The sequence below is a fragment of the Amphibalanus amphitrite genome, unplaced genomic scaffold (genome assembly GCF_019059575.1).
Source record: "Amphibalanus amphitrite isolate SeventyFive unplaced genomic scaffold, NRLGWU_Aamphi_draft 001916F_arrow, whole genome shotgun sequence".
In the NCBI taxonomy this organism is placed as follows: Eukaryota; Metazoa; Arthropoda; class Thecostraca; order Balanomorpha; family Balanidae; genus Amphibalanus; species Amphibalanus amphitrite.
This window is the reverse complement of record NW_024883409.1, coordinates 1-19,942: the sequence shown is the minus strand read 5'-3', so window position 1 is coordinate 19,942 and position 19,942 is coordinate 1. Positions and strand designations below refer to the sequence as shown.

The 19,942-nt window shown below is 44.7% G+C and overlaps 1 protein-coding gene across 2 annotated transcripts in view; it reads left to right on the top strand.

The window, feature by feature from the left end:
- Positions 1 to 19,356, top strand: part of LOC122375771 (protein dimmed-like) — a 29,578-nt gene extending 10,222 nt beyond the window's left edge. Inside the window, exons 4-6 of one of the 2 annotated variants that reach the window (XM_043355266.1) lie at positions 3,347 to 3,557; positions 4,559 to 4,784; positions 17,037 to 19,356. In XM_043355266.1, coding sequence (XP_043211201.1) covers positions 3,448 to 3,557; positions 4,559 to 4,784; positions 17,037 to 17,294 — 594 coding nt within the window. In that variant the 5' untranslated portion in view covers positions 3,347 to 3,447 and the 3' untranslated portion in view covers positions 17,295 to 19,356. Of the gene's footprint in view, positions 1 to 3,346; positions 3,558 to 4,558; positions 4,785 to 13,994; positions 16,036 to 17,036 lie in introns of those variants that run through there. The other variant, XR_006255454.1, reaches the window with a different exon arrangement.
- Positions 19,357 to 19,942: the final 586 nt, after the last annotated feature.

Here is a 19,942-nt window from a genome sequence, read left to right as displayed (position 1 = left end):
GGCTGCTTGGCTGTCACTTCTTACAGGCAACAACGCTCCACATTCCACCATCAAGTGTCGCATCGCATGTCTCCGCGCAATGAAACTTTCCCAATAGCAGTTTGATCCGGATAATTGGAAAGAGGCATTCTCGTGGGTCTGGATATGACTCGAGTCATCCACGGATAATGTCGTGTCGGTCTTCATTGTGGTAATCCCAAGTGGCAGGCCTGCGGCTAGCGACCTCCGCCCTGTCCCCTTTCAAGATGAGAAAGTTGCCGTGATGGTGGTGATTCTATAAAAAGTAGAAGTGTCCGTCCATCCATAGTGCTTCTTGTTGTGACTCAATGGACGTCAAATTTGGGGTCTTCCGACTGGGTGTTTTGGTTGGAAATACTCTTATTTTCTATTTTCTCATGCTCGCTTTCTCTACATTCTCCTGACGAAAATGTGGCAAGTAGCAACTAGCAAAAGTTTACACGAAAGCGAGATAACTTCTCTCTCTCTCTCCCTCTCTCTCTCTCTCTCTCTCTCTCTCTCTCTCTCTCTCTCTCTCTCTCTCTCTTTCTCACTCTCCCCATTTTTCAGCCACCTTTCCTCACCTCACATAATGGCTGACCCTTGCCCTCCCCCGATGTAGCACGGGTTACACCGTCCGCCATGACCCAATCCTATTGTCAGCAGCACAGAGAACATTAGTCTCAGCTAGCTACTGTGCTGGACAGACGCGATATCGTATCGGAACGAGGCGCACAGCCAATTGGATTCGCTGGACGAAAACAGTCCCGGTACAGAATGCTTTGGACATGTTGAATGCGGTGCTGTGCGGCTGTATCGTGAGGGAGATTGGGTGATTGGTTAGAAAGATAAACAAAGTATTTTCTCGTAACTTTCTAATGTTCTGTACCGTGCAGTTATAAACAGTCTTCTCTTAACATCTACAGTCAGATATTTATATTTTATGTGTTGAGTTAATTGCACTAAAACAGTTCGTAGGTCTTTCTTAAAATGGGTAATAAATTCTAGATGATCCATTCACATCTTTATTTGCTTTTAATCAGAGAAAACAGCAATAACGAATGCTTCTCAACACTTAAAAAAAACACACACACATGGGGCCCAGCACAGAACAATTTCCACGCCGTTCTTTCTCCTTCCCTTCCTTCCCTCCGCGCTACTTTCAGCCCAGACGCCTCAGCTAGCCGGACCACAACACATTCATACCAATCCGGCACCACAGGGGTCCGTGCTCCACAACTGTCCCCCCGCGCCACAAATATCTCGGCTCTGTGGTGACGCACCGGCGACAAACAACCGCCGACGCCACGGGATAGTGCTCGTGACGTCAGAGTGACGTCACAATCAACCTCCGATTGCCGGTGGGCACACGATAATTATCTGGGGCTATTTATGGGAAGGACAAACTGGGCACAAAACGAGCGGCGGAAACGGCGAGCGATAGGGTGGACACTGGATGCATTGAGAGCTCTGAATGTGGGATATTGTTGCAGATTTTTGTATTGTGCTATTTGTAGTGCAACACACTATATACGTTGCTGTGTGCTTAAAGAGCGTAGCACACTGACGCGTTACGTTAAATAAAATTCAGTGCCCTGTTCTTTATCAATAGAGATAAAGATAGAGATAGAGATAGATCCACTCTAGTCTCTCTGAAGTCATCAGTTCTATTGTCTGCAAATTATGTTCAGTATGTGTATGATCATCTAAGATTTATTGAAGTCTGGATGAGTACAGACATCATGTCACCGCCCGGTTAATTTTCTTAATCTTACGGGGGTCATCAACATCAATTCTGCAATTCCTTGACCCCTTCTTGCCAGCCATCGCCCTCATCCTTCGAGTCATCGCCCCCCCCCCCCCCCCATCCTACAATCCCGGACAAATCATCACAGTTCCGTATTCTTCGCGCCCCTACCTCGTAACTTGATGGCAGATAGAGCCACCATTCCTGGACACCTTTACTTCGAGTCAGCTCACGTAACAGTTGAGCTTATACGTCCGCTAGAATCGCCGCTAAAATGCCTCGCCAACTCGGAAATGGGGTGAGGTTGCTGCGCTTGCAAAACGTATAGCGGCGAGGTCAGCGAGATAGAAGGAGGGTGTGGGATTCCCCAGATAAAGTTACCAGAACCTTAGGGGTGTAAGATGGATGTAAAACGTGAGAGCTGTAAGAGCCGGAGGAAGTGAAAAAGTGTGTTCGCTGCGCAAATAGAACGATGGTTTCTTTTTGTAGGTGTTTATTGTCTTTTTACATATAACTATTTGTTTAGTACAGAGCCAGGTTGTTTTCAAATGTGCCGTTGCCTATAAATCAGATGTTGTTTTAGATAAAGCGCCGTGGTGTGCCGCAAATTTAGCAGAATATAGGCTGAGCAAAGAGCTTTGAGATCCGAATTACGTTGATACTTGTAAGGTTTAGTTATTCACCAGCCGAGTTTATGAAAAATGGTAACGTGGATGCATTAGGAATATGTGGCGTGCAAACGAAATAATTGTGCCTGATAAATCAGGAATTACATTTTAACAACATAATCAGGTAAACCTACTTCAAAAGCCGAAATGGCTCACATTTTATCTTTTCACCATCTTCCGCTAAATCAGATCGTCTATGTGAATTCTAGATAAACATTTTCAGAGCTTGGTTGGCGTCGAAGCGCTTCTTTTAAGTGCTTCAACATGGATGGCATGTTCCGGAGATGTCAATACGTCTACGACATTCCAGACGCTGAATTATTCATAGCAGCACTGATTTCATTTATGTCACGCCAAAAACGTCCCTCATTGACATGCTCCGACGCTTCAAGCTAAATCAACAGCAAATCCAATCGCGGGCCGCCGTTTATTCTGGCGCATTAAACCACAAATAGACATGTATGAGCTCTCTAGCAAATCCCATAGCGAATTAGGGTGACGCAACACTGCACGATGCCAGGCACGTCACCGAGACTTCATTGAGAATGAAACAAGGGCTGAATAGAGCTGGGTGGGCGCTGGTAAGGTCAGTTTCGGCTCCGAAACTCTACGTCTTTTCTATAGTTTGTTCTCGATCCAGTCTAAACTTAGTTCGGATAATGGCATTTTGGGTGGTCGACTTAGTTGAGATCTATTGTTACCTTGGGAGCGATTTCAAAAGTTCTCCTTACATACCGACTTCGGCGAACAATGGCAAAGGCCGATGCGTTTTTGGGTGTTAGCGTTCCTGTACTGCCTTTCACACATGGTCTTAAAACGCTACAGCATTTAGTGAATGCCCTCCAAAAACATCCTAAAAGACTGCGGTCTCAACGTGCTGAATACCAAATCTCTCCAATGGAGAAGTGTCATCGCAGTGTTTATTTCGTTTCAGACTATCGGAAACAGGAGATTTCTCACACTCTCTCCAACGAGGACGTCAGAAGGACGAGAGGACTGGTGTGAGGAACGGAGAGGACACTGGAGGAGGGGAATATGAGGTCTCTTCTCCCTGAGCTACAGCTACATCCTCCCCCAGATGAAGACAAAAACGAAACGACAACGACACAGCCGGAGGAGCAAAACTGGACCCCGGACGAGTCGAGGTGAGAATACTCAGCTTAAAAACAAACACACAAACAAATGACGATTAAAGCCAAACGTAAATGCAAATAAATCATAGCTAGCGGCTGACAATAAGATGCTACCTCGTAGTACTTTGTAAGTAACAAAACACCATAAAGGTTCCAAGCGGAGCATTCAAAGGACAAAGAAGCAAGCCATAAAAACGTTTATCGGAAACTTCTAAAAATAACCATGCATCAATTGATGTGAGCTGAAAATACACATACTCGCACAAATGCCTATTTGGCCCCGCGATCATTTTGTATGAGCAATGACGTAAGAAAACCAGCAAATACGAAGCGATCCCTGCACTGAGCACAATGGCAGCAATATGGCGACATCTCTGACGGCCGTAACAAACGACTTGGACTTTATATAGCCTCGCGAAACGGTACAGATCTATAGCGCCGTATTGGCCGGGCGAGGTTCGAAAATCTCATGGGTATACGGCTCGTGACTGAGACGTATGTAGAAACTGCGCGAGGCCGCAGGTGGATACAATGGGTCACTATGGAGGCGATGAATTGGCCGGATTGGGGTTATTGAATTTTGAACGGGTCGTTGTCACAGACGGCGCCAGTTTTAAAACGGAATTGAATGGAGGTCTTGATATAAATTGTCATACTGAAAAATAGTATATCAAATGTGCTGTACTAACTTTGCTTATTATCCGATGCCTGCCAGTTACAATAGTTACCTTTTTTAGAAGTAGACCGTAGTCTTTATCACAAAACACTTCTTATCCACATTCTACACTCACATGCAGTCAAATAATTCATACTTTCGCTCCATGTCTACTTTGAGCATGGATTCTGCACTTCATAAACCATTTAAAAACATTTCAACACTAAAAGGCTTTCAGTGAAAGCATGCGTGCCCACGCCAGTTTCTAGGCTCTAGCTCATCCATTCCGCCCGCACCTGCCGCCGTATCATGCAATTTCACCGTTTCATTTATTTCAACCCATCCCGCATCATTGCAGACCCTGCAAGCGTCAACGTCTCTCCGTCGAGAGCCGAGACGTCACCGCATCGGACTCGTCATGCACCAGTGATGACGTCACAGCTCGTACAGGAGTGACGTCACCTCGCCGTGGTCCAGGGCGGCGGAAGAAGCCTGCACTCTCCGCTCGCGACCGGAACTTGCGACGACTGGAGAGCAACGAACGAGAGCGGCAGAGGATGCACGGTCTAAACGACGCCCTGGAGGTAGGTTTCAGCACTGTGGGCTTTAGAATCCAGCGCTGAAATGGCAGCGCCAGCGACGTTTTAGTTAGATAAGAAAGGAACGCAGAGTCGCGAACAAAACAGTGTGTGGGTGTGTGGTGCTTTAGCCGGGTAATCATTCTTGTGTAGCGAAATGTCGCCAGCAGCTTCAGGAAACAAAAGGTAGGGCGGAGTCAAAAGATTATCTCAGAGCGGCTGAATAAGAGACAATGCAAGTGCTACAAAGGGGCGGGAAGCTATAAAACTGTAAGCTTTTCATGGAAATGATTGTGAATACGTCATAGACGCTTTTTTGTAGGTAATTTATTGAAAATTGACGATGCACCATGATACCCATACTGGTCCAAGTGCTGTTAGGCTCAGCTTTACGGGCAATTGTTTATCCCCAATTCCCTGTGTTTCAAGTTTTCATTCCCGTGCCTTGTTCCATGTTCCTTTTCACTTGTCTTGTTTTTGTACACCATTATCAATTACGTTACATACTTACATGTCATAGTATCATTCAGCCTTTACCTTTGTGCCAAGCAACATAAGCAAGTGCATTGCGTACGCTCTAACACAAAACTTATATTCATACTCATTACTTTAATTACTGTCCCCTAGAAAAGAAATCATGGAATGCAATGTAATTTGATAGTTATCTTGAGCTGCCTGAAGCTTCCTACAGGTTTCCTTATAGGGTTTAAAAAAACACCCAAAATAAGCACATGGCCGGTATTTCGAGAAGTTTTCAGCCAGAGACACGCATTCATGTATTTCCAGCCCGTCATCCATTCACGGTAAATGACTGCCCGCTGTCATTTCAGTGACAGCTGTCAACCTGTGAGAACCAACCATTGAAAAATAATCATCGCAAATGTTTCTACGACTGGCCACTTATCTCAACGCTCGTGCGATATTTTATCAGGTCACCACATGCTCGGCACAGATAATCAATCATTTTCGCAACCAATTTCTGACAGTGGAGATTGCCTCAAAATGAATGAAATTCCACATCTGAGAAACCACCTTACTCTGAACTGGGTGGAAGTTCGCAGTAGCTTGTGAAACGCCTTGAGATTCTGAACAGGATGTCTCGACTCTTGGAGGAGTCAATGTGTTTTATATTAGATTGGTTTGAGCGAGTGCTCTTCTATTCGCGTTCGGAAGAGGCGAATATCCGTACGTGGAGGTTTATTTCCATATCGTGTAGAAACGAAGATGCGAAGCGGCTTAAGAGCAGGCATGGATGATTTGAGTTTTCTCTCACATTAATGTATAGCATGATGTTCAAAGATGAGACCACCAGCTCATGGTTTGAAGCCGGCTAACGTGCCTTAAATAACTATACCAATATCTATACACCTCGGGCCATAGATGTTCAATCGGGACCCTCTAAAGCGATTTACCTTGAATACCTGACCTGAAGGCTAACGTCATACCCACTCATGTTTAAAAATGACTTCCATCGGGTAGCTGTCCAAATGTTACCACATTGATTTTGCATAATGTGGGAAAACATAATTGCAAGTCACGTTTAACTAATACGCCGAGAACACGTAAAGTGCCTCCGTAGCCAAATCATTTGCACGTGTTTTGAGCACTTGAAATGTACGGCTCGGATAAATTTGTGTGGAAAGTTGTGAGAGAAAATACGCTCTCACAATACTCGTATAAATGGACATGGATTAATGACCGCAGCACTTTAACTCCATTCTTCCTTAGGTTTGCCAGACTATAGGAATATTGCTTTGACATTTAGTGGGTACTTACAGTCATGTACTGAATATCTTGGAAATACCCAGGGAGCTTCAAGTGATAGAGAATGCTGACTAGAAATTCAAACAAATCCAGTTAAATTCAACCGCATGACCTTTTTGTACTAATGATCTCTTCCTAAATATGTGAATAAAGTGATATTTTCAGCGACCAAATGTGAAAGGATGGGGGAAGAATCCGGAAAGAAACGCTTTGTGGTTGTCTGGATAAGCAATATAATAACTTTCAAACATTTTACCTGCACGCGATAGCACCCGCTTAATCAACGACAAAAAAAAAACGCAAATTCAAAAACGAAACTACTTCCCCATGCTCTGTTTAAATATTTTCTGGGATGACCCACACGAGGCTGCAAATAGCTTTGTCAGGTCTTGCAGGCAGAATCGCACATCCTAAACTTAGAGCCTCGAGAATTCGGAGCCTCTGTAACTCGGCTAAGTTGTGTGTTTAGAAGGTATCCAGGGAATTGCAGAGCTTTGCAACTGCAGAGAAAGGACCTTACAAAGAGATAAGTGAGGATAAGAGAGCAGCACTGTTTGTCAAGTGTTTTTGTCTCTCAGTGTTGTTGTCCAAAATGTCGATGCGGAAATTCCAATTGTGGTTTAGCGCTGTGATCAGTTTGTAGGTATCGTGCAAAGGGAGCGTTATACATATACTAGCATTGTATGTTTTTTTTTTTTAGTATGATCGAACATAAAGAATATAAAATTGTCCGCCGTCATCAAGCTTAACTCTTAAACGCAAATAGAGCAAATAAAGATTCCATCCCGGGGCATAACCAAATGACGATTGCGTCATCCCAGTTACTTCTAGATGAAACAGAACACAGCATTGTTTTCCAAACTATTCTGCCGTCGTTGACCTTTTAAGCTGACTCTGCCGGATATGCCATTAACCCACGACGGTCGTCAAACTTTCCGATGACATTTGGCTATGCAGTCTCTATTTTGAGGAGGTTGAACGTGGACTGGTAACAGGTTCAGGCTGGACACTTGCTCTCGGCCACTGGCGCATTACGTCGTTCATTAAAATAAATCCAAACTCGATCCTTGGTTACAAGCTTCCCAAAGAAGTAGAAATTAAATGGCATAGCATACCAATAGTAAATAATCAAATTTAAGATTTAGTTAAAGGGAATGCAACAAAACTTTCAGCACAAGTCTCAGAATCGTATGATATTGTTCCGTTTCAAAGCTAAATATAAGCACAGTAGACTTAACTCATATCAGCCTGCAACAAAAGCAGAAATTAGTATACTTAAACCAATGAAATGAAAATGTGTCTTAACCTCTTCCGGAACGCTAAATTTTAATCTAAATTAACGCCGTAATACCGTGAACTGATAACACCATTGTGAGTGTCAGGCAAGTAGCTCTGCTTAGCAGGTAATTGAGCTCATGAACAGCCTTTACATGAAATGAAGCAAAATAAATGTTAAAACACCATCAACTCACCCGCACCCATCCTTCCTAAATCATCAACGACTCCTTGTGCAAAATAACCTATAACTCAGTCACATTCTCGCTGAAAGTCATACATCAACCCCCACTTTACGAACACCTTACAAAGAGCATCACGTGTTTGGGCGGCTCTCCTCTCTGAAATTGGGTCTGTCACACATTACTCAGTTTTCCGTCTCCTCCGAGCGGCTGATATTTGTCAGTGTCTCGTGCCAAGAACGCATTAGTTTTACTACGAGCTGAAAATGAAGATGTGTGAGACCACGCGCCATTTCGGCGCACTATACTGTCAATTTTGCTCTGCTTTTCATCAGCCGCTGGAAAACGAGTAATGGAACTCGGCCAGGGTACAAGGGATGAATGGGTCGAGTCGAAATGTTACTGGGCTGGCTTAGCAACAGGCAGAATGTCGGTGAAAGATAGCGACGGGTCGCTACATGAATGATTTTAAACTAGTAATAGGTACATATTGATTGCATTTACAAATCGTAACAGGTGAGTAGTGACATGCTGCTATTTCATACAAGGCAGTAAAACATGAATTATCTACGCTCTTCCCAAATGCCGATATTCAGCAAAGCACAGACAAAATGGGACATAACGTTCGTATAAACTGTACCGTCTTAAATTCTGCAAAAACTACGATAAGGAGAGACTACATAAACTCCGCAGTAGGGTGTTCCATTACACTATGGTAAAATAATGTTGGTTCAAAACTCAGCCATATCGACTTTGCCCCAACTCTACCCGTAAAACTGAATCGATTGATACGCTTGAAACCCAAATTTAAGTATATTTAGGGGTCGCACACTTTTGTCACCAAAACTCGTTACACAGAGAAGGGGGCACATCCTTCCTTGGTGCGCTTTGGCAGCGCCTTCCGGTTGAGTTCCACGACTCGCAGGCCATCGTTGTTAGGGCCCTGCCGCCCTCAATAGACCGTTGCAGAGCCCTCAGATGCCAGCATAGCCCCCGCAGCCTGGTTGTGTTGGGGCCCTCAGAGGCCGTCGCTGGGCCGCCTGAAGCCAAATGGGCCCTCAGACTTGAGTTGGGTCTAGGGCCGTCACGAGGGCCCTCAGAGACCGTCGTAGAGACCCTCAGGGGCCAGTGGGGCCCCTGGAGTCCTGTGGGACCCTCAGCGGTCGTCATGAGGGCCCTTAATGGTCGTTATAGGGCCCCAGGGGACAGAGTTCGTCGTGAGAGCCCACAGAGATCATCGTAAGGGCCCTCAGAGGCCGTCATAGGGGCCCTCAGAGGCCAGCGTGGCCCCTGGAGTCTCTGTGGGACCCTCAGCGGTCGTCACGAGGGCCCTTAGTGGCCGTTGTAGGGCCCCAGGGGACAAAGCCCTCAGGTGGGAGCCCTCAGAGATCGTCATAAAAGGGCCCTCTGAGGCCGTCGTGGGGGCCCTCAGATGCCGTGTGGAGCACCAAACGCGGCTCGGGACACTTCTAGCCGGTGTGGAGGCCCCGACTAGCATGGGGCGCTCCTGACCATAAATAGACACCCCCGATGATTCCACATCAGTGTTCGTTTCCCGATCACTGGTTTTCAGGAGAAAATGTATTGGATGGTGCGACGGGCCCCTTGTATGGATTTTGGGGGTGCAAAAAAGATATGTTTGCACCCCCATGTTTTTCGATGGGGGTGCAGCTGCACCCCCTGCACCCCCTATTCCGCCGCCACTGCCTGGCTTTCTCAACCAAATCAGTTCGCAGGAAGACTACTCATGTTACGGCCAGAAACAAAATCAGAGATGAAAAGTCGCAGAAATGTGCGACCTCTAAACATCATCAGAATGAAGTGAAATTTTACACAGAAACTTGTGAGCAGATGACATTTGAGGGGAACATCGATATGACTCGCAATATGGCACTTTGAAAATGTGAAACACCCTACTCCGCAGTCTTTACAGGGATTAATGTTTCCAACACCCGTGCTGTGTTTGCTTGTTTTTCTTCTTCTCCTCCTTTGTCGCCCAATATCTTGCTCACCAGCCGGCACCGTCGCGTCCGTCCCGCAGAGAAAGAACAATGGACAGGTTCCACAGCGGAACACAAACAAAAAACACCGTAATCCAAGTAATGTTGACGGCGCTGACACCTCTGCGGCTTGGCTCCGCTGCTGTTTATTTCGGAAAACGCGTCAGTTGGCATTGCTAAGGGATATTACGAGTCACAGAAACTTAGTTTAATTACGAAAATCGCATGGTGTGCCGGTCATCTATTCCCTAATATTGAAAGAAGTGTTCAAAATTCACAAGTCGTTACATCGTTTAAACATTCGGATCAATCGCTACATTCTTTTAAAATCGGTTGATGCTCTCACAGACCTATTTGAAAAAATATGTCAAGAACTCAGGTGCTTCATACTTCAAGGCACTTCAAAATAAAGCACCAAGTGATGGTGGCTACTTCTAAGCCACAATCTGCAGGGGCACAGCTGAGTTTTTACCATTTAAGCTTGGTTTTTCCATATGTATGTGTAATGATTCGAGCGTTCTAAGGTCCATAGCTGTTGGCGCTCTTGCAAGTATTTGAAAGTCCGAAATTGAAAAACGGGTGTCACACTGATCTGAATGATCTCTCACAGATGACTGGGGAGGAGATGTCAGCATCTTACCCGTTCTCTCAGAGATTCCTAAATGTTGGCTAACTCTGGTGTTAAGGCGTGCACTGGTAGAACCAATGTACGACCCCCCGCACGAGGGGCAACAGAATTTGTATATCACGCCAGAGCAGCACATTTTTGGAACTCTATCTTTGTGTTTGAAAAAAGAGCCAATCGTAAGTTGGTTCCTCAGGACGATACGAAATTGGGCATAAGGGTAGAAAGTAGTCAGTATATCGGTAATAGCATGTTTTAAAGCTTGAGACTGTTCTCCAAGGTACGGGAAAGTCACGTATTTGCAGAGCTTGGGCACATCAAAAGATGCTGGTACCCGATCGTATTGTTTGTTGAGGAATTTCCTCACTTCGAAATTGATTAGAGGAGCAGGAAAACCATTATTTTTGAAGAAAGTTCTCAGGAAATTAAGTTCACAGTCAAAAAGTCGATAACTGGAGCATAACTTGAAAGCTCTGTGGATGGCCGATTGCAGTACTGCCACCTTGATCGCCTTGGGAATAAAGCTAAAAAAACTTAAGCCTAGTCCAGTGAATGACGGTTTCCTGAATACAGAGGTTACGAATCTGTCCTCAGACCTTGTGACGTTCACATCCAAGAATGGAAGTGTACCGTTTGTTTCTACTTCCCTAGTGAACTTTATCCTTGGGTGACGGCCGTTCAAGTATTGTAAGAATCGGTCTATATGCGAGGGGTGGTCAAAAATAAGAAAGCAGTCGTCGACATACCTGCGATAGTAGCTGGGTTTGAAGTCCACGGGGCAATCATCAAGCCATCTTTTCTCATGAAAACATAAAAAAATGTTGGCAAACGTAGGTCCTAGCGGGAGCCCCATTCCAACGCCATCTTTTTGCTTGTACAGGTCACCATCAAACAAGAAATACGAGTTCAGAACAGCAAGTTCGAGCATGGATTGGAAAAGACCCTTTGCGATACCGACGAATGTATCTTTGCCATCAAACAGAGAGTTAATGCATATCTCAATGGTTTCTCGGACCGGTACATTCGTAAATAAACTCTCAACATCAAAACTAGCCATGGTAGAATCTGAGCCTAATCTGATAGATTGAATATCGGATACGAACTGATAGCTATTTTTTATCGTGAACTGGTTCTCAGTGAGAGGAGCTAAAATGGGCACCAAAAATTTTGCAAGCTTATAGGTAGGCGTTCCACATGCGGCAAAGATCGGACGCACAGGAGTCAACAGCTTATGGACCTTAGGTAGACCATACAAAATTCCAGGGGTCGAGCCGGATACATACAGGCTGTTATACGTTTCAGATGAAATCGCGGCACACTTCTTCAGTTTCGTCAGCACTCTGTTAACCTTATCCTCCACCTGTAGTAACACTTTCTGCATGGGCTCCTTGATCAGAGTAAACTTAGAACAATCAGATAGTATACGTTTGACTTTCTCTTTGTAATCAGCCTTATCGAGAACAACTACTCCCCTCCCCTTGTCTGGTTTCGTAACAACAATGGAGTCATCAGAAGCAAAACTTTTGAGCAGCTTAACATCGTTTTTTGACAAAACAGGTGAAAATACCTTGGATGGCTTAAAACCATGGTAGAAGTTGAAGGCAATCGTTCGTAGCCTTTGCTTGACGTCTTGGAACTTGAAACGTTGAGGAAGTTGAAGATTCGAAAGAGAAGATATCAGCCGTTCAAAGCAGAGAAAGTAGCTGAAGAAATCCAGTCGCCACACCGGAAGCTTAAATTCCAGTCCGAACGCTAGCAGAATCTTGACTCTTGGGGGTATGACTTTGGATGAGAGGTTGTAAATGACTTGATCTGGGTCACAGGGCTTGATAAAGCCTGCTATACCAAGGCGTTGTAGCTTCCGAGAGTGAATAAGTTCATGTTTCTTGACAAAGTCAGACAGAATGTTTTTAGCGTCGCTGACGAGCCAGAAGTACTGAAAGAACGACAAAGTTCCATGTAACGACCGTCGTATGGAATCAACGTCTCTTTTTAAGATCCGTAATCTTCTTTTCTTGTAGTTGATCTCATTGTCTAGAAGTTCAGTTTGCCATGTTCGATAGAGTTTCGAATGTTGTAAGGACTTTCTGTACAGTTTAAACCGTAAGAACTTCGGAAAGATGTCATAAGTTTTGCAAGTTTCTAAAAACGTGATGTCCAGGTTGCATTTTGCGGCCTTCTTCTCATGATCGATCAGTTTGAAAACGTCTTTGAACGTAGATCTTCTGTGTGATCTCTTGATATGATCGAAAAGTCGTTCATGTTTTGGTCGTAGAAGTAAAAGAAACTTCACCAAAAGACAGCTCAAGGCAGTAATCATATTCCAGACCGGTTTCGGCACGTTTAAGTACCATCATCAGTGGGCATACATGTTACATTCATGATACATGACAAAACAAAGTTAATACAAAAAATCGTAGTTCAAAATTCACAAGTCGTTACATCGTTTAAACATTCGGATCAATCGCTAAAGAATGTAGCGATTGATCCGAATGTTTAAACGATGTAACGACTTGTGAATTTTGAACTACGATTTTTTGTATTAACTTTGTTTTGTCATGTATCATGAATGTAACATGTATGCCCACTGATGATGGTACTTAAACGTGCCGAAACCGGTCTGGAATATGATTACTGCCTTGAGCTGTCTTTTGGTGAAGTTTCTTTTACTTCTACGACCAAAACATGAACGACTTTTCGATCATATCAAGAGATCACACAGAAGATCTACGTTCAAAGACGTTTTCAAACTGATCGATCATGAGAAGAAGGCCGCAAAATGCAACCTGGACATCACGTTTTTAGAAACTTGCAAAACTTATGACATCTTTCCGAAGTTCTTACGGTTTAAACTGTACAGAAAGTCCTTACAACATTCGAAACTCTATCGAACATGGCAAACTGAACTTCTAGACAATGAGATCAACTACAAGAAAAGAAGATTACGGATCTTAAAAAGAGACGTTGATTCCATACGACGGTCGTTACATGGAACTTTGTCGTTCTTTCAGTACTTCTGGCTCGTCAGCGACGCTAAAAACATTCTGTCTGACTTTGTCAAGAAACATGAACTTATTCACTCTCGGAAGCTACAACGCCTTGGTATAGCAGGCTTTATCAAGCCCTGTGACCCAGATCAAGTCATTTACAACCTCTCATCCAAAGTCATACCCCCAAGAGTCAAGATTCTGCTAGCGTTCGGACTGGAATTTAAGCTTCCGGTGTGGCGACTGGATTTCTTCAGCTACTTTCTCTGCTTTGAACGGCTGATATCTTCTCTTTCGAATCTTCAACTTCCTCAACGTTTCAAGTTCCAAGACGTCAAGCAAAGGCTACGAACGATTGCCTTCAACTTCTACCATGGTTTTAAGCCATCCAAGGTATTTTCACCTGTTTTGTCAAAAAACGATGTTAAGCTGCTCAAAAGTTTTGCTTCTGATGACTCCATTGTTGTTACGAAACCAGACAAGGGGAGGGGAGTAGTTGTTCTCGATAAGGCTGATTACAAAGAGAAAGTCAAACGTATACTATCTGATTGTTCTAAGTTTACTCTGATCAAGGAGCCCATGCAGAAAGTGTTACTACAGGTGGAGGATAAGGTTAACAGAGTGCTGACGAAACTGAAGAAGTGTGCCGCGATTTCATCTGAAACGTATAACAGCCTGTATGTATCCGGCTCGACCCCTGGAATTTTGTATGGTCTACCTAAGGTCCATAAGCTGTTGACTCCTGTGCGTCCGATCTTTGCCGCATGTGGAACGCCTACCTATAAGCTTGCAAAATTTTTGGTGCCCATTTTAGCTCCTCTCACTGAGAACCAGTTCACGATAAAAAATAGCTATCAGTTCGTATCCGATATTCAATCTATCAGATTAGGCTCAGATTCTACCATGGCTAGTTTTGATGTTGAGAGTTTATTTACGAATGTACCGGTCCGAGAAACCATTGAGATATGCATTAACTCTCTGTTTGATGGCAAAGATACATTCGTCGGTATCGCAAAGGGTCTTTTCCAATCCATGCTCGAACTTGCTGTTCTGAACTCGTATTTCTTGTTTGATGGTGACCTGTACAAGCAAAAAGATGGCGTTGGAATGGGGCTCCCGCTAGGACCTACGTTTGCCAACATTTTTTTATGTTTTCATGAGAAAAGATGGCTTGATGATTGCCCCGTGGACTTCAAACCCAGCTACTATCGCAGGTATGTCGACGACTGCTTTCTTATTTTTGACCACCCCTCGCATATAGACCGATTCTTACAATACTTGAACGGCCGTCACCCAAGGATAAAGTTCACTAGGGAAGTAGAAACAAACGGTACACTTCCATTCTTGGATGTGAACGTCACAAGGTCTGAGGACAGATTCGTAACCTCTGTATTCAGGAAACCGTCATTCACTGGACTAGGCTTAAGTTTTTTTAGCTTTATTCCCAAGGCGATCAAGGTGGCAGTACTGCAATCGGCCATCCACAGAGCTTTCAAGTTATGCTCCAGTTATCGACTTTTTGACTGTGAACTTAATTTCCTGAGAACTTTCTTCAAAAATAATGGTTTTCCTGCTCCTCTAATCAATTTCGAAGTGAGGAAATTCCTCAACAAACAATACGATCGGGTACCAGCATCTTTTGATGTGCCCAAGCTCTGCAAATACGTGACTTTCCCGTACCTTGGAGAACAGTCTCAAGCTTTAAAACATGCTATTACCGATATACTGACTACTTTCTACCCTTATGCCCAATTTCGTATCGTCCTGAGGAACCAACTTACGATTGGCTCTTTTTTCAAACACAAAGATAGAGTTCCAAAAATGTGCTGCTCTGGCGTGATATACAAATTCTGTTGCCCCTCGTGCGGGGGGTCGTACATTGGTTCTACCAGTGCACGCCTTAACACCAGAGTTAGCCAACATTTAGGAATCTCTGAGAGAACGGGTAAGATGCTGACATCTCCTCCCCAGTCATCTGTGAGAGATCATTCAGATCAGTGTGACACCCGTTTTTCAATTTCGGACTTTCAAATACTTGCAAGAGCGCCAACAGCTATGGACCTTAGAACGCTCGAATCATTACACATACATATGGAAAAACCAAGCTTAAATGGTAAAAACTCAGCTGTGCCCCTGCAGATTGTGGCTTAGAAGTAGCCACCATCACTTGGTGCTTTATTTTGAAGTGCCTTGAAGTATGAAGCACCTGAGTTCTTGACATATTTTTTCAAATAGGTCTGTGAGAGCATCAACCGATTTTAAAAGAATGTAGCGATTGATCCGAATGTTTAAACGATGTAACGACTTGTGAATTTTGAAAGAAGTGTATGTTATTAAATATTTTTAGCTGTGACTCTACTTTATCATACAGCTATAGAATAAACTTCGATGATAAGAATAGAAAATGTATCATTCTTTATAAAGGTGAACTATGGCCAATGGTCTATTTGTAGATCAAACAAATGAACGACCTCACATTGATCTGATTAGAAAGTTAATTTCATTTACCTTCCAACATTCTAGGCCTTTTGTAGTTCTGATATGAAGTTGCACTTCGTCAAATGAAATAACATTGTTATTATAGAAGTCTCGCGTATCAAGGCAAATGGTATCATTTCCAATGAGCTCGTACCTGAATATCTGTGCTAGCATTTATCAGTTTAAGCAAACTTGTCATGTCCTAACAGGATGTGAAAAGTCCCAAGATCTGAGGACGCAACACATGTTCTTTCTTTCCATCTGCCGGTTTTCGTAGAAAATGAGCGGTCTCGCTGAATGTCAGAGACTTTTAGTTTTTGTGTCATTAACACCATTAATTTAGATGTTTTATAAATTGATTCGGTCCAACAGCGAGATTTATGATGTAGTACGGCCTCTTTAATCTGGAAATTGACGAATGCTTCCTAATCAACCTCTCAAACAAAATTTTATCCATATGTCCCTGTTTATTACTATTGTTATTTTTTTTCGTAGAATTTTATTTCAGGCTATGCAGGTGAAAACTGAAAAGTACAACAAAATTCCAAAACTGTCGTATGATTGTTACGAGAGATGGAACATTTAGCACGACTTCTTGCTCACAACGCGGCGTTTCTTCAACACGGTGTTAGCGACCTTCTTGGAACCTCTGAGTAACTGTTGGACTGGTGTGGACTGGTGGTGGTGTAGCACAACTCTATGTTCTCGCCGACCTGTGACTCTGAGAGGGGTGCTGGCCGGCTAGCGGTGTTATCCGGTGCGGCAGCCCACTCGGGGCCAACGTGGAGCTATTGTTAATTAGTTTTACGCTTCTCAAAACAAACGTGGTACGAAGGACACAGCGTTCTCCATCATCCCATGTCCCTGCGCCTTGGTCCCTGCACAGTGCACATGCACACGCAAACTTAATTTTCTTTTCTAACAACTACATTTTCTTCCTTCCGCAGGGACTTCGCCAAGTCATACCACACGTCCAGACCCAGAAGAAACTCTCCAAAATCGAGACTCTCACGCTGGCCAAAAACTACATCATGGCACTCACAAATGTCGTATGCGACATGCGCGGACGACATCGCGAGTACCCAGGCACCGCCGCCGAGTGCGCACCCCTGATGACGTCAGATTTGATGACGTCAGATCTGGTACCGCGGCTCGACGAGCTGCCCGATGACATCGAGTTGAGCGACCTCTGGCCTGAGATCTGAGGTGATGGGGCCAGCAGCCGGCTTCTTTGGTGAGCTGAGGGGTGTATGATGATGGTCGTTGCAAACGACTGACCGTGGCGAGTCCACGGACTCTTGACGAAGGACTCAATGTGTAACCGATCTCCGATTCAATGCATCGAGCCGTAACTGCGGAAGCAATCCTGATGCAGTGGGACTTGGCGGCCGATTCCCATACCTCTATCTGGCTTCCTCTGAGCTTCTTTAGATTAGGTTGACATGTTCCTTGTACTCTGCACCCTGTTCTGAGAAGGCACCACACTCGCGCTGGATTCAGGTCAAAGTGGAGTCCCGAAGTACGGCAGCTTATCTGACAACTCCAGTCGATGTGGAGCTCAGCAGGCTCAGCGACTTCGATTGCCTACCGGTCCAGCAGTTCGCTGATCCCCTCATACGTCTGAGGATGCTACTACGAATTTTATGTTCTGTTACGAGAACTGTGGCTGCCTAGCATACGCAGCCCTACCCAGAACTATGCTATGGTTTTGTTAGAAGTACTTATAACTGTTACAATACTTATATATGTAGATGGCAAATCTTGAAATATAAAGGGTAACAATGCCTTGGAAAGATAATTATCCAAAGGTAAACGTTCAATGTTTTTAAAAGTGGCATACCTCTGTAATAATCCAACAGTTTTATACACATGGAATGCACATCGGGATATGTGCAATTTTATCTTCTATGCATGTTCCAATCTAGTCACATTGAGTCAAACAACTTGACTAAATAACTTTCCACTCACCGCTAACTCTGAGATAGCTAGCCACAAGAGTAGCCACACAGTATAATCAGACCTTTATCCAGCGGTTACCACAGGCCCAGATGGCCTCCCCCAGAGCAATTGGTCTGAATATTTTAGCTAGCACAGTCGTCGGCGGCTCAACTTCGTGCGGCCAAAGGTCATAGGTCATCCGGGAGGTCACTGAGAGCGCATTCGACTTCATGAATGTCTGCGAATATTGACTCGGTGTCAGAGCTGAGGAGACATTTGATGTTGACATTTAGAGCGTTAGCTTCGGCACTCACATTCCAGTTCATCTATTTAGAACACTGTCTTTTGCTTGCGTCATTCAATCGCAGTAGTTTTTTTAACCGACCTTAGCTGTCATCAGAAAAGTTTATGTCATTCTCATGTGATAAATACCTGATCTCAGGAGTATATTTTTGTACTGAAACTCATCTAGTATTAGTTTATATCACGTATACTGTGAGCGCACACTGCATACTTATTGTTCAGTGTCCGCATCCTATCTCTGAATCTGAATCTGAATCCGCCTCTGAAATCCTGAATTGTGTCTTTCCCTTTCACTCTGGAGAAGCCTGCAGCCCGAGCCGGTTATTTAAATCCACGTTCAGTGCCATATCATTGTGTCATTCGACCGCGTTTGTGCATAGGTGCTACTTATTCCTTTTTGTAGTTGTATTTTTTTCAGAGACAAACACACACAACCACAAATGAAGAAGACAATGATGCGTGCATATATCCTGTTTTAAAAAGTACGCTGATGCCTTGCCTTCTCATCTCCCTAAAACAAGAATGCAAGAATATCATTGATCACAGCTCATTTTCCTGCTTACAATATTCTCCCGCGCGGCCAACAACACTTTAAGTGTATTGAACCGCTCGGGACACCAGAGGGAGGCGATACACGCTATCTCACCCAGCCCAGGTTGTTTGCCTCCCATCGGAGCAGCCATAAGTCGATAGACACCACGCTGGAGAGGCAGCGCCTGAAATGAGCGATTTACAGCTGGTGTGGCGACTGGCTTAGAAATGAGTCGATAGCGGTGGCAGGCTGTTGTTTTGTATATTTAAAAGGAGAATTACAGAATGATAATGACAAAAAAGAGAAGGCTAAAGCACTAGTACAGGTTCGCAACAACACAGGCTTACAAGGCCTGGCTAAGAGCAATGAATGAGGAATCAACCTTGCCATTGTTTTTACTTTTTGACAGCTTTTGGTCGTATGAGTTCCAAGCATAGTTTCCCAACTTTGGCTCGACTGATCGGCCCTTCATTTTAAAACTTGTATACCATTACCCACAGTTTAGTTTCCATAACTAACTATACTAAACCACCGCACCACATATCTCCCCAAACACAGGAATACATACAATATACATGACACCATCACACGTGCAACAGTAGATATACCAGCCAGCAACAAATCCCCCACTTTATCCGGCACGCCCCGCCACGCTCCGCGAATCCAGCCATTTACACTTCATGTCACGTGCAGACCAAAGCGGCCCGGCGCGGCCCCGGCTCCGCCTTCAAATGCTGCCGCTCCGCTGACGCTGTAAGACCACCATGCTACATTTCTGGAGCGTCTCGAGCCGCGCCGTAAACCAGGTCAATCTACTGACGCCATGCCCCCCCCCCCGTCCCTAACTTGAACCCGCTCCGCAAATCCCCTGTGGCGGACGCCCGCCCGCCGCCGCCGCGCCGCCGCCGCCGCCGCCCGCCCGCCCGCTGCCCGCCGCCCCCGTCGCCCCCCGTCGCTCGACGAGCGGCGCCGATGCTGCGGTCGCTTCGGACCAAGCCATTGCGCTCCAGAGCCAGGAGGAGTTATTTTGGATACAGAGGCTGTGGTGAGACGCCATCAGAGCGGCCAGATTTAGACATT